General features: G+C 44.5%; 1 protein-coding gene across 2 annotated transcripts in view; it reads right to left on the bottom strand.

Moving 5' to 3' along the window:
- The window catches only part of mcama (melanoma cell adhesion molecule a), a 97,537-nt gene that overhangs the window by 19,388 nt on the left and 64,193 nt on the right, over window positions 1–13,956 (bottom strand). For both annotated transcript variants that reach the window (XM_079247782.1, XM_079247781.1), the window contains exons 3-8: window positions 6,171–6,399; window positions 6,018–6,088; window positions 5,850–5,937; window positions 4,930–5,109; window positions 2,149–2,270; window positions 1,336–1,480 (exon numbers count right to left, since the gene is read on the bottom strand). In XM_079247782.1, coding sequence (XP_079103908.1) covers window positions 1,336–1,480; window positions 2,149–2,270; window positions 4,930–5,109; window positions 5,850–5,937; window positions 6,018–6,088; window positions 6,171–6,399 — 835 coding nt within the window. The remainder of the gene's footprint in view (window positions 1–1,335; window positions 1,481–2,148; window positions 2,271–4,929; window positions 5,110–5,849; window positions 5,938–6,017; window positions 6,089–6,170; window positions 6,400–13,956) is intronic.

The raw sequence follows: 13,956 nt of genomic DNA, 5'->3' as shown, positions 1-13,956 counted from the left end.
ATCCTGAAGCATAGCGCCAAATTTGCTGCAGCTTTACAAACTAAACGTCCTCAGCAGAGAGGTCGGGACACGCCCACATCAGACGTTCTGATCCCAGTCCGTTTGCTCGGAAAGCCGCCTCGTTTGGGGAAATGTGAACGCACCAGACAAATTCTGACTCGGATCATTGGACTCGGTCCGCCTACAAATGCAGGTCTCGGCCCGTTTCAAGCGGACCAAATACAGGAAGCAGAGTACCAACCAAGTCCCTTCCTGCATGTGGTGTAGCGTTGCATTGTGGGTAAATCCATAGCGATGGCGTTAAGGGTCCTCTGCCTCGTCTGGTGTTCATACTGCGTCCATTGTTGCAGTGGATTTCTGCAGGATACTTGCATAAGACATAATAAAAACCCAAAACAGCCATAGTTTTCTTCTTCACGCCGGTCTTGTCCTCTCTTCTGCTAAATACTAGTGCAGCGCCACCTCTGGTGGGAATGGGGAGATATTATTCTAATGGTTTGGCTGGTTTCACCAAAGGGCAGCGTGAACACGGTCTCGGTCACCATGTATACACCCCCCTACAACCGGACCGAGTCCCCAACCGGACCGAGTCCCCAACCGGACGGAGTCCCCAACCGGACGGAGTCCCCAACCGGACGGAGTCCCCAACCGGACGGAGTCCCCAACCGGATCGAGTCCCCAACCGGATCGAGTCCCCAACCGGACGGAGTCCCCAACCGGATCGAGTCCCCAACCGGACCGAGTCCCCAACCGGATCGAGTCCCCAACCGGATCGAGTCCCCAACCGGACGGAGTCCCCAACCGGACGGAGTCCCCAACCGGACGGAGTCCCCAACCGGATCGAGTCCCCAACCGGATCGAGTCCCCAACCGGACCGAGTCCCCAACCGGATCGAGTCCCCAACCGGACCGAGTCCCCAACCGGACCGAGTCCCCAACCGGACCGAGTCCCCAACCGGACGGAGTCCCCAACCGGATCGAGTCCCCAACCGGATCGAGTCCCCAACCGGACGGAGTCCCCAACCGGACCGAGTCCCCAACCGGATCGAGTCCCCAACCGGATCGAGTCCCCAACCGGACCGAGTCCCCAACCGGATCGAGTCCCCAACCGGACCGAGTCCCCAACCGGATCGAGTCCCCAACCGGACCGAGTCCCCAACCGGACCGAGTCCCCAACCGGATCGAGTCCCCAACCGGACCGAGTCCCCAACCGGATGGAGTCTAGTGGACTGTCCTGTTGTGAATGCATCCTCAGACCTGGTAGTTGGTGCAGGTGAAGGTGAATGAGGGTCCTGAGAGACTGACGTTCAGTGTGTACGTGTGTGCGGTTGCTTACAATGCACTGTGAGCTGCACATCTCCTCTGACTTCGCTGTGGCCGTCGCCGTCTAGAGGACGACACTGGTAGAGGCCGCTGTCTCTACGGGTCACTGGAGACAGGATCAACACGTCGCCCCTGCTCTCCAGGTCCACATCCAAGTCCTGCAGCAAGAGCACAGTTGGACCTTAATCTAGAAGCATTTTGTCACAAATAAGGAGGCGTCCTTTAAGCTTTTACAGGTTTGGAAACCAGCTGAGAGTTGGACTTTGTCCTTCTGGTGTTGCAGAACTACAGAGACAGCGCTGAAAGGGTTAAAAACACACAGATGTGACATGACAGAGTCGCTGGGGGAGAAAGAAGTAACGTCCCCATCAAGATTATTACGTACGGAACCAACATTGTCTCTAAATGTGCTGGTCCTCTCTGCGTTGTCATGGCAACCCTGAAATCCCTCAAGCCTCTGAGAACCCAGACGTCTGAGGCGGTCCTATCAGGAAAGTCCAGACTGCAGCCAGCTGAGTTTTCCTTTCTACACACACAATGAGTGTGTGTGTGTGTGTGTGTGTGTGTGTGTGTGTGTGTGTGTGTGTGTGTGTGTGTGTGTGTGACATGAGAACGAGTCCTTTCCATGAGCCTGTCAGAGCGGCCTCTGGTCCCCAGTCTGGATGTGCAGGATCAGAGTCTACATAGACCCTGCACACTCATGTCTTCATGGGGCCCTGAGAGCTCTGCATATCAAAAACATTCTCCACGTGTGTGTGTGTGTGTGTGTGTGTGTCGGCCATTCTCTGCGTGGGACTGGGGGGGGGGGCTTTCCATTCTTACTTACTCTGTTGAAAATGAATGGCGGTGGGGGATTGCCATCGCCCTGGCAACGTAGCTCCACAGTATCCCCCTCTTTGACCAAGCCCTGGGGTGACTCCTTCCACAGCTCCACCATGGTGGTGGGGTCTGAGGACACACAGAGACTCCAGTTAAGCAGGATCAGTTCCTCCATGCAGATGGCACAGCTGGCCTCCTGTAGACCTCCAGGATACAACCAGGACACCACCATGAGATCCACCAGGAGACCACAAGTAGACTTCCAGGACACCACCTGGAGACCACCAGGAGACCACCAGGAGACCACCAGGACACCACCATGAGATCCACCAGGAGACCACAAGTAGACTTCCAGGACACCACCTGGAGTCCACCAGGAGACCACCAGGAGACCACCAGGACACCACCTGGAATCCACCAGGAGACCACCAGGACACCACCAGGAGATCCACCAGGAGACCTCCAGGACACCACCAGGAGATCCACCAGGAGACCTCCAGGACACCATCTGGAGACCTTTAGGAGACCTCCAGTAGACCTCCAGGAGATCCACCAGGAGACCACCAGTAGACCTCCGGGAGACCTCCAGTAGACCACCAAGAGACCACCAGCAGAAACCTACCAGAAGACCACCAGTAGACCTCCAGGAGACCACCTGGAGACCTTTAGGAGACCTCCAGTAGACCTCCAGGAGATCCACCAGTAGACCTCCGGGAGACCTCCAGTAGATCTCCAGGAGACCACCAGGAGACCACCAGTAGACCTCCAGGAGACCACCAGTAGACCACCAGGAGACCTCCAGTAGACTACCAGGAGACCACCAGGAGAAACCTACCAGGAGACCACCAGTAGACCTCCAGGAGACCGTCAGTAGACCACTAGTAGACCTCCAGGAGACCACCAGGAGACCTCCAGGAGACAACCAGTAGACCACCAGTAGACCTCCAGGAGACCTCCAGGAGACCACCAGGAGACCACCAGTAGACCTCCAAGAGACCACCAGTAGACCACCAGGAGACCACCAGTAGACCACCAGGAGACCACCAGTAGACCACCAGTAGACCTCCAGGAGACCACCAGTAGACCACTAGTAGACCTCCAGGAGACCACCAGTAGACCACCAGGAGACCACCAGTAGACCTCCAAGAGACCACCAGTAGACCACCAGGAGACCACCAGTAGACCACCAGGAGACCACCAGGAGACCACTAGTAGACCTCCAGGAGACCACCAGTAGACCTCCAGGAGACCACCAGTAGACCACCAGTAGACCACTAGTAGACCTCCAGTAGACCTCCAGGAGACCACCAGGAGACCACCAGGAGACCACCAGTAGACCTCCAGGAGACCACCAGGAGACCTCCAGGAGACCACCAGGAGACCACCAGTAGACCTCCAGGAGACCACCAGGAGACCTCCAGGAGACCTCCAGGAGACCACCAGGAGACCACCAGGAGACCACCAGTAGACCACCAGGAGACCACCAGTAGACCACTAGTAGACCTCCAGTAGACCTCCAAGAGACCACCAGTAGACCACCAGTAGACCACCAGGAGACCACCAGTAGACCACCAGTAGACCTCCAGGAGACCACGAGGAGACCTCCAGGAGACCACCAGTAGACCTCCAGGAGACCACCAGGAGACCTCCAGGAGACCTCCAGTAGACCACCAGGAGACCACCAGTAGACCACCAGGAGACCTCCAGGCTGTTTCAGTGACAGCAACACGGGTCTGACCTTATTTAATCTGCATTCTATGAAATAATTGTTCCTTTCTAATCAGGATGATTTTAATCTCATTTATTTATCATGTGACTCCAGAATTGACACTTTAGAATTCTTCACTTTTCTTTACTTTTTACAACACAACTTATTTATTTACTAATTTTATGGGAACATATTAACATCTATTTCCTTCTATTTGTTCATATTTGCCAACATTTATCTACAAATACATCAGTCACATTTATTTTTAAAGAGCCAGCTTTCTAAATATGTCTCCTGAAGTTGATGTGTGATGTGGTTTCTGTGTTTTATTGGGGTAAATATCAGGATGGGGGCAAAAGGAAACACCTGATGCTGGCCTGAAGCCAGAGTTCTGCTGAGCAGAACACCTGGACAACATAACGACATCCTCCACATCCAGACTTCTGCTCTGAACTTGTAGCCTCCAGATTTCCACTTATCTTCAGCATGTGTTGCTGTAGCTTTCCAGCGTGGGCGTTTTATGAATATTCCATTAACCACATTAGCATCTGTTAGAGCCGAGAGTAAAATAAAAACAGCTTCCACTGAGGCCTCAGTAGCCAGTCGAATTCAATACAGACATATCTTTATCTGGAACGGACCCTGCGGACAATGAATAAACAGAGGAAAGCAGCTCTATATTCCATCCTGTCGGACTGTTATTCATTTGCACTGTTATTCTAAAGATTATGAATACATTATAAGAAGACAATTATGTTATAAATGATTGACTCCAGTTTTATCCCTCTGTTTGTGAACGCATTAACCCAGAATATGTTTGTATAAAGTAAAAATCTGCAGGGATGCCTGAAATCTTAGTCTTGACTCATGAAGTCTTTACTTTCTAAATTAAAGAGAAAATACTTAGTAATAGAGAATAACAAAGAAAGATAATCCAAACTACTGGGTTGGTTTTAGTGCTCAGATAGACGAGGAGATGCTGAAATTAAAGGTGTTCTTCTGCAGAACCGGGGCAACAAACCACCGACATCACCGCAGTTCTCTACCAGACACAGGCCGGTATATCCCCCGTTTACTCACAGTGAACAGTGACGTTGATGCTGTGGGACTCCACAGTCCTGATGGCTCCCGGGACAGAAAAGCTGACCTCACAGGAGAAATATGCGTCCTGGTCCTCCTTGACCACCTTGTACTCCAGCGTGCTCTGGACGGAGTACAACCCGCTGGACTCCCGGGTCACCAGGATCAGAACGTTTACAACTGGAACATCAAGACAAGAAAGCAGATGTGTAGCAATATTAGCAATAATTGAGTTTATCTCTACAACCATTGGTCTGTTTCCATACCTATGGAGTCCTTTTAAAGGGAGGTTTGCTAAGCTATGTAATGATCAGTGTGCATTACTGGAGAAGAATAAATGATGATGACACATAGCACAAAATGGAAATGTTTTAGGCTTCCTTAAAAATAAGAAATATTTTCGTGATACGTATGAATATCTCTGTCATGATGCAGCTGTACCTCTAAACCTTTGTCCGATCATAGAACTAGATGAACATCCTCTCTGACAAAGCTGCCTGGTAAGGGGAAATCAGGTTTTAGACGGTTAAAGCCAAAGCCTTGCTTGTATTTACTGACTAAATGTAAAGAGTATTTATAAATATAGGATGGTATGGTAGCATATTTCAGCTAATTATTATAAAGGCTCAGCTCAGGTTGTTGATGAATTTAACAAAATGAACATTTTTCCAGCTGGAAGATTAATCAGTCCAACAAAACCAGAAAAACTCACTAATCTATTTATCGCATTAACTGGTATTGAATGTTTTCCATTAGTGACCATCCTTTATCAACAGCAGGCAGGAGCTACGAGATGCCTCGCACTGATCAGAGGAAAAAATGCAGAAAGGATCCCCAGAGATGTGAAATAAAAGAGAGTAAACATGTTTTAATCTGAAGGAGATACTGGGCTGGTCTGGAAGTCAGCAGTGCAGACTTACATCCTGGTGTTGTGTTCAGGGGCACGCCGTTCCTGTACCAGGTGATGTTGGGTTTCGGGAAGCCATTTCGAGCCTCACATGATGCCACCTTGAGAGAGAGTCGCATTCATGGTTGGCATAAAGACACATGATAACGTTGTTTCTGTGTCTAAATTTAAGCTGACCCACCTTAGATGGCTTTTCATTGGTGATAGATATTCCAGTAACACTGCCCTCGATGACAGGAGCCTCTGGAGGAGCTGCAGCAGAGGAAACACGTCGCTTCAGTATTTATCTTACAACTGAGTCTACAATAAAGATAGTGGTTAAAACCTTCTTTACCAAACACTCGGAGGTGGGTCCTGCGTTCAGCGTTGCCAGCAGCCAGCCCGTTAACCTGGCAGAAAAATTCCCTCTCATCAGAGAGTCGGACATCCCGGATTATGAGCTGTGTTCCATTCTGGTCTCCAGCCACCTCAATGCGACCGGTGTAGTCTGTGTTGTTGTCAACTATCTGCTGAGTGACGTCGCTGTAGAAGATCCGCATACGTGAGGTATTTCCTGCAGATCTCTGTGGGGGGTGATTGGAAGATAAAATGATAAAATCTTTTTACAATTTCATGAATTATTTAAAAAATCTAATGAATAGAGAATTCTCTGAAAATCATTACGAAAGGAGGAGCAGATATTTAAGTCTTTTTTTGTTCCATTTTACACCTCTATATCTATTTTCTACTGACATGTTTGGTCATCCACTCCTCTTCATCCAACATCATCCATGTCTCCATAAAATTCTTGTGCCATGCACAAGGGAATGCCATCCATGATTATTGCAATAATTTGATTGACTGTGTGTCCAATTTTGTTTCAATGAACCACAATACATACTGTGAATTTAGCAGCAATTTTTAAGATTCTATTAAACACTCTTTCTTTTTGGAAAAAAAAACCCAAAAAACGTGATAAACACCAGTTCATGGAAGCTTGAAATTTGATTAACATATATCATAACTTGTCTTTAATACTTTAAAAAAAAAACAAAAAAACCCACAACTTTGTAAATATACCTTATGGACGCCCTTTTTAACTGACTTCATAGACCAATTAAAGCAAACTTTTAGCCCGTTTTTAACCAACTTCTAGCCAGCGACCAGTTAACCTTAAGGCCATCTTCTATCCAGCTTTTAGCCAGCATTTAGCTAGCTTCTGGTCAGTATTTAGCCAGCTCTTGGTCATCTTTTAGCCAGCTTCCAGGCACCTTTTACCCATTTTCTAGCCAGCATTTAGTCACCTTTGAGCTACCTGTAAGCCAGCTTTTAGCCAGCCTCTGGCCCGGTTTTACCCAGCTTCTAGTCAGCCTTTACCCAGTTTCTAGTAAGCATTTAGCCAGCCTTTAGCCTCTGGCCAGCTTTTACCCAGCCTTTTGCCAGCCTTTAGCCAGCGTCTGGCCAGCTTTTACCCAGCTTCTAGTCAGCATTTAGCCAGCCTCTGGCCAGCTTTTAGTAATCTTCAAGGCAGCGTAAAGTCAGCTTTTAGCCAACTCCAGCTTCTCGCTAGCCTTTAGCCAGTTTCTAGCCATATTTTAGCAAATGTCTAGCCTGCTTTTAGTAATCTTCCATCCACCTTTTAGCCAGCTTTTAGCTAGCATCTAACCAGTTTTTAGTCTAGTGTCCAGTCAGCCTTAGCCAGCCAACTTTTAGACAGCTTCTAGCGAGGCTTTAACTAGTTTCTCGCCATCTTTTAGCAAGTTTCTAACAAGCTTTTAACCACTATTTAGCCAGCCTTTAGTCATCTTTTAGCTAGCTTCTATGGTAGCTTTTAGACAACTTTTAACCAGCTTTTAATCATAGCTAAACATTCTTTACCTTCTTATCTACAAACCAGAAATGTAAAAACCAAAATACCCTTTATATGCTGATGACACGCAGTTATACAGTACATCACAAACTGCTGAACTGTATCAATGAGACTGATGTCTGGATGTCCAGAAACCTTTAATAGCTGCATAAAGACAAAACTAAACCTTTTGTTGTTGGAAGACAATCTGACTATTCTTAACTGTCTGAGCATGAGACAGGTCACAAGCATTATTATTTTAGTTTACATAATCACATTACCAACACTACCAGAAATGCTCTTTAGCACAGAGAAACACATCAGAAGTTAGATATTTTGAGAAAAACTCCACACATTTGTATCCAGCAGGTTTTTTGTAACAGTCCTATACAAAAACAGGACACATACTAGTACCCTCCACTGACAGCCTTTTCAATACAGAATCACCTTTAAAATTCTGATAATTATTCATTTTTCACCTTATCCAATCTCTGACTTGCTCACTGTATATAACCAAATCAGGTTTTCAGGTGGTTTCTTTTTCCTTCCAAGCAGAAAAAAAAAAAACCCCAAACATTTTGGTTTCTGTCTTTGGACAGAAACTCATTTTAATCTGGATGGATTAATCTGGCTTCCAGTATCACAGTGAGGAACCTTGAAGTTCTTCTGGACCAGGATTTGTCCTTCAGATCACATTTAAAACAGGTTTCTAGAAGCTTCTTCCAGCTGCGTATTACTGCAAACATGAGGGACATCCTGGCTCAGAGCGACGCAGTAAAACTAGTCCATGTCTTTGTAACTTCCAGACTGGATTACTGCAGTTCCTGATTAATGTTCTATCTTAGATACGACCTGAAACGTCTCCATCTGATCCACAACGCTGCAGCCAGGGTTCTGATGAGAACCAGAGATCATAGTTCTCCAGTTTTAGCATCTCTCCATCGGCTTCCTGTTAAATCCAGGATGGAGTTTAAACTTCTTCTCTTCACATATAAAGCTCTCCGTGACCAAGTTCCTTTCCAGAACAAAGATCTCACAGTTCCATAAGTTCCAAACGAAGAACTTTGCTCTCAGACTGCAGGTCTACTGGTGGTTCCAGAGTGTGATGTACGATGGGAGGAAGAGTCTTTGGCTATCAGGCTCCTCTTCTGCACTCAGGACGTCCTCTTCATCTCCCTGCTCCTCATCCTCCATGTAGAAACATATGACAGCATCGGCATCATGAACGTATTTCTTCTCTTTCTGCACGTCTTCCTGGATAAAAGCTGCATCATGTTGGTTTCTCTTTCTTGTCCTCTCCACCCCAACCGGTCCAGGCAGACCGGTTCCTCCACCCCAACCGGTCCAGGCAGACCGTTTCCTCCACCCCAACCGGTCCAGGCAGACCGGTTCCTCCACCCCAACCGGTCCAGGCAGATGGCCGTCCTCCCTGAGCCGGGTTCTGCCTGAGCCGGGTTCTGTCTGAGCCGGGTTCTGCCAGAGCCGGGTTCTGTCTGAGCTGGGTTCTGTCTGATCCGGGTTCTGTCTGAGCTGGGTTCTGTCTGAGCCGGGTTTTGCCTCATGCAGCTCAGGATGGGAGATTGGATCCAAGTGAAGCTTCGGTGCGATCTGGTGGTTTTCCTGAACCAGGCTGTTTATTATGAACCAGCTGGGACTGAAAGTATCCTGAGACCACGTTGTTGTGAAGCGGAGCAAGGCATATAAAGCTGAATTGAATTGAAATAAAATTGTCATTTAAATCCTCGATCAATTCTGCATGAAAACTTATTGATGGGGAACTTCCGCTTCCGGTATACCCGAGTAAAGACGCTTGACCCGTGCGCTCCGACCAACATATATATTTAATAGTCTGCTATACGGATAAGACTCAACTTATAGATTTGAAGTTCAGCAAGGAAAGATTACGGCAATGACCTCCTCTCATGCTAGCTTAGCTCTGAACGACATGGGAAGTAGTGACACGCTAATGCTAGCGGAGCTTCGCAAGTTCCGTGAAGAATCTGTAAGAACACAAAAAGGCATAATAGAGTCTCAGACGCGTATGGAGGCTTCGATTGGTGAAATCAAGAAAAGACTCGACACACTGGAGGAGAGACTGAATACTGCTGAACACAGAGTGAGTGAAACTGAAGATCGTGGCATACAGGAGCGGGCGCTTGCTTATTTACTGAGGAGAGATGCTACATTATCGGCAAAACAAGATGATTTGGAAAATAGAATGCGCAGGAATAACATCAGACTCTACGGAATAGAAGAAGAAGCGGAAGGAAGAAAGATGATTCCGTTTGTCGTTAACTTTCTTAAATCATCTCTGAAGCTGCCTGAAGACTTAGTCATTCACATTGAGAGAGCCCAAAGAGTAACCATGCCGAGGCCAAAAGCAACAGCACCACGAGATCCATTATTGTTCGTTTTTTGGACTTTAATGTAAAACAAATGGTCCTACAACAGGCGTGGAAGCAGCGAGACCTGGAGTTCAGAGGCAAGAGAGTTTATTTTGACCAGGATTACTCCCCTGACATGCAACGAAAAAGGAAGCAAGTACGTGAAGTGATTAAAAAACTCAAGGAGCGTAACATCAAAGCTCAGTTGCCATATCCTGCACAACTTAAAGTGTTCCTGGACACAGGTGTCAAAACTTTCCCCTCTCTGGTGGAAGCCCAACCCACTCTCAGGGATCTGGGAGTTAACGTTGTGGTGGATGAACGGGATATTTTGGAAAAAGAATTGGTACGTGATACATGGCAGACCCAGGGCAGACTGAAGAGGGATGGACAGATGCTGACCCCGAAGGAAATCAGAGCCATCATAAACACTGAAGACCAAAATGAGGAGAACTAAATAAATAAGACTATTCTGTTACTGGAAGAAAAAAAATTTGTGGAGTAAGTGTTACATAAGAATTATAAAATGTAGGCTTAATGACATAATTAGTTTTCTAAATCCATTGGTCAAAGAGCTAATTGGAGATTGTTTTGCTTTACTTCTACAACCGGGCATTTGAAGCAGCAGAGAGTGGAGACTGTGCTGACTGCTGCTCACACATTTTGTGTACCTTACCCAGGGAACAAAGTTTCCCTGCCCATTTTACATCGGGATTGTGTTGCCTATTTTAGGTTCATTAGTTGTTACTGCCAGGGAGACAACACAAGGTACTATTGGAAGTTCATTCATGTTCCAAGTTCCCTTTGGTGTTCTTCGTGTTCCTGGTTTCTCGGCAAACGGACTCTTAATGTTGATTTGATGTTTTGTCTTTATTCAGTCTTACTTATTCACTTACTCATTCTACAGTGGTACAAGGAAACGGGAATAGGTGGAAACTGTTAGTCCTATATTTATTTAAACATGACTAGTTTGAAAATTGTTCCTTACAATATAAATGGTTTAAACCACGTTATAAAGAAGAAAATTCTAACTCAACTAAAAAGTTGAATTGTTCAATTGGGTTATTACAAGAAACTCACTTAAATGAAGTAGAACATGCTAAGTTAAAAAGAGAGTGTGTGGGACAGGTATTTAGTGCATCATATGAAAATTATAAAAGCGTGGAGTAGCAATACTCTGCCATAAATCTTTGGGTTTTATATCAGAAAATGTTCTTAAGGACAAAAGCGGACGATGGATGATGGTTATTGGTTCTATTGGAGGAATTACTTTAACAATTATAAACGTTTATGCCCCTAATGAGGACAATCCAAGGTTTTATTTTTTAAATATAGCACAAATCATAGCGGGAAATTCAAAAGGATTAATAATAATGAGCGGTGACTTCAACTGTGTATTAAATAACTGTTTAGACAAATTTCCATTTGAACAAAAGCCCCAATCCTTCAAATCAAAGACACTGAGTAGTATGATGGATGAATTGGGGCTTGTGGATATATGGCGTCTAAAAAAATCCAAGAGTGAGGGATTACACACATTTCTCAAACGTTCATAAGAGCCACTCAAGAATAGATTTTTTCTGTATCTCTAAACAAGAGGTCCACAAAGTGAAGGATTGTCACATTGAATCTCAATCACTCTCAGATCATGGGCCTGTTATAATGTCTTTGAATTTAGACCAAGACAAGCCCTCTAAATTGTGGAGATTAAATGTATCACTCTTGAATAACTCTGAGACAATTCAATATATCAAGGATCAATTGCAATTCTTTTTGGATACTAATGACACAGATGTGGTGTCTCCTTCTATCTTATGGGACACAGCAAAGGCAGTTCTGAGGGGCAAGTTCATATCAATCTCCTCAAAAATAAAAAAGATCGAGAGAAGAACCAAATTAGATTAGAAGAACAAATTAAAAAATTAGAAATTGATCATAAAAGGACAAATAGTGATACAATTTTACAAGAAATGAAAAGATTTAGACAAGATTTGAATGACTTATTAACGTATAAGGCAGAAGGTGCATTACGTTTTACTAATCAAAAATATTACGAACAAGGAAATAAAGCAAGTAGATTACTTGCATTTCAGTTGAGAAAAACACAGGCAAGTCGAATTGTCCAAAAAGTTACGTGTCCCACATCCAAAAAGACGATGTCACACCCCAGAGCCATCGCTAATGCATTCTCTAATTATTATAAATATTTGTATGATTCAGAACCCAATCAAAATAAAACAAAGAAAATTAGACAATTTCTTAAACAAATCAATCTTCCTAAACTTGATGAGACAGAGGCCAAAGCTATAGTGGGGACCATCACAAAAGAAGAAATAAAATCTGCTATCAGAAAGCTCAAAAATGATAAATCACCTGGTGTAGATGGGTTTCCCCGGGAATTTTATCAATGTTTCCAGACAGAAACCATTCCTCTTCTACACAGAGTGTTTAATTATGCTCTAAGTGCCAAAAAACCACCGAAAACATGGGCCGATGCAATTATTTCTGTGATTCATAAGGAAGGAAAATATCCTACACAATGTGCCTCATATAGGCCTATAAGTTTACTTTGCAATGATGTTAAAATACTGACTGCCATTTTGGCTAGACGACTTCTGAAGATTATTAATAAACTCATCAACCCCGATGAGACGGGATTTATACCAAAAAGACTAGGAATAAATGATATAAGACCTACACTGAATATAATTACAACAGCTCAAGAGGGTCCCCACCCGGCAATGCTTCTCAGCCTTGATGCTGAGAAGGCATTTGATTGGGTGGACTGGACATTCCTGAAACATGTTTTGATGGAAATGGGTTTTGATAAAAGCTTTATTGAGTGGTTTGAAGTATTGTATACAAATCCTTCCTCAAGAGTAATGGTCATATATCTGAACCCTTTCCTCTGAAAAGAGGAACACGCCGAGGGTGTTGTTTGTCACCAATTTTATTTGCGATTAGCATAGAACCCTTAGCAGAATTAATAAGGAATGATCCCTCGATTTTAGGTATATCGGATAAATTTAGGACCCATAAGTTATCATTGTACGCTGACGATGTCATTGTGTATATTAAAGATCCAATGACTTCTGTTCCTGCACTTTTAAATTGTTTAAAGGATTTCAGTGATGTTTCAGGATACAAAGTTAATGAGTCAAAATCAGAAGCCATGATGATGAAGGGGGTTTGGCCCTCGGAACTATCTAGAAGGGTCAAATTTAATTGGTCTCCCAACAGGTTTCAATATTTAGGAATTACTATTACCTCAGATGTCTCTCAACTATATAAAGCAAATTACGGGAAATTGATTGATCAAATTCAAAAAGACTTACAGAGGTGGGAAATATTGCCACTTTCTTTTTTCGGTAGAATTGAAACCATTAGAATGAATGTTCTTCCCAGGTTTCTGTATCTGTTTTATCCCTTCCTATCTGGATTCCAGCTGTCAATTTTAAAAAGATACATAAAATGATTTCTGCTTTTATTTGGCAACTAAAAAAACCTAGAATCAAATTTTCCCAGCTGATCAGTAGCAAAGCATGTGGAGGTCTTAATCTACCAAATTTGAAACTATACTATTGGGCAGCTCAATTACGTGGAGTAGTGGAATGGATGAAACAGAGTAAAGATACTACATGGTTAACTTTGGAGCAAAGTTCATGCCCCAGATTTTCACTGCAGGCTTATGCATTTTGCTCAACAGAATTATGGACCAAATACAAAATTACAAACACCTGGATGAAATGTACTCAAAAAGTTTTAAGTAGTATTAGAAAACAGATAAACACTCCAGGGCTATGAAAATTTATCACATTATAGATTTTTTTGCCTGGTCAATTGGATTCACGGTCAAAATACTACATACCCATATTGAATTTGTTCCGCTGATTTTTATCTTTGTGGTG

This window comes from Telmatherina bonti (assembly GCF_933228915.1).
Source record: "Telmatherina bonti genome assembly, chromosome: 10".
Classification (NCBI taxonomy): domain Eukaryota; kingdom Metazoa; phylum Chordata; class Actinopteri; order Atheriniformes; family Telmatherinidae; genus Telmatherina; species Telmatherina bonti.
Note: the sequence above shows the minus strand (reverse complement) of the source record. Positions and strands in the feature narration are given on the sequence as shown.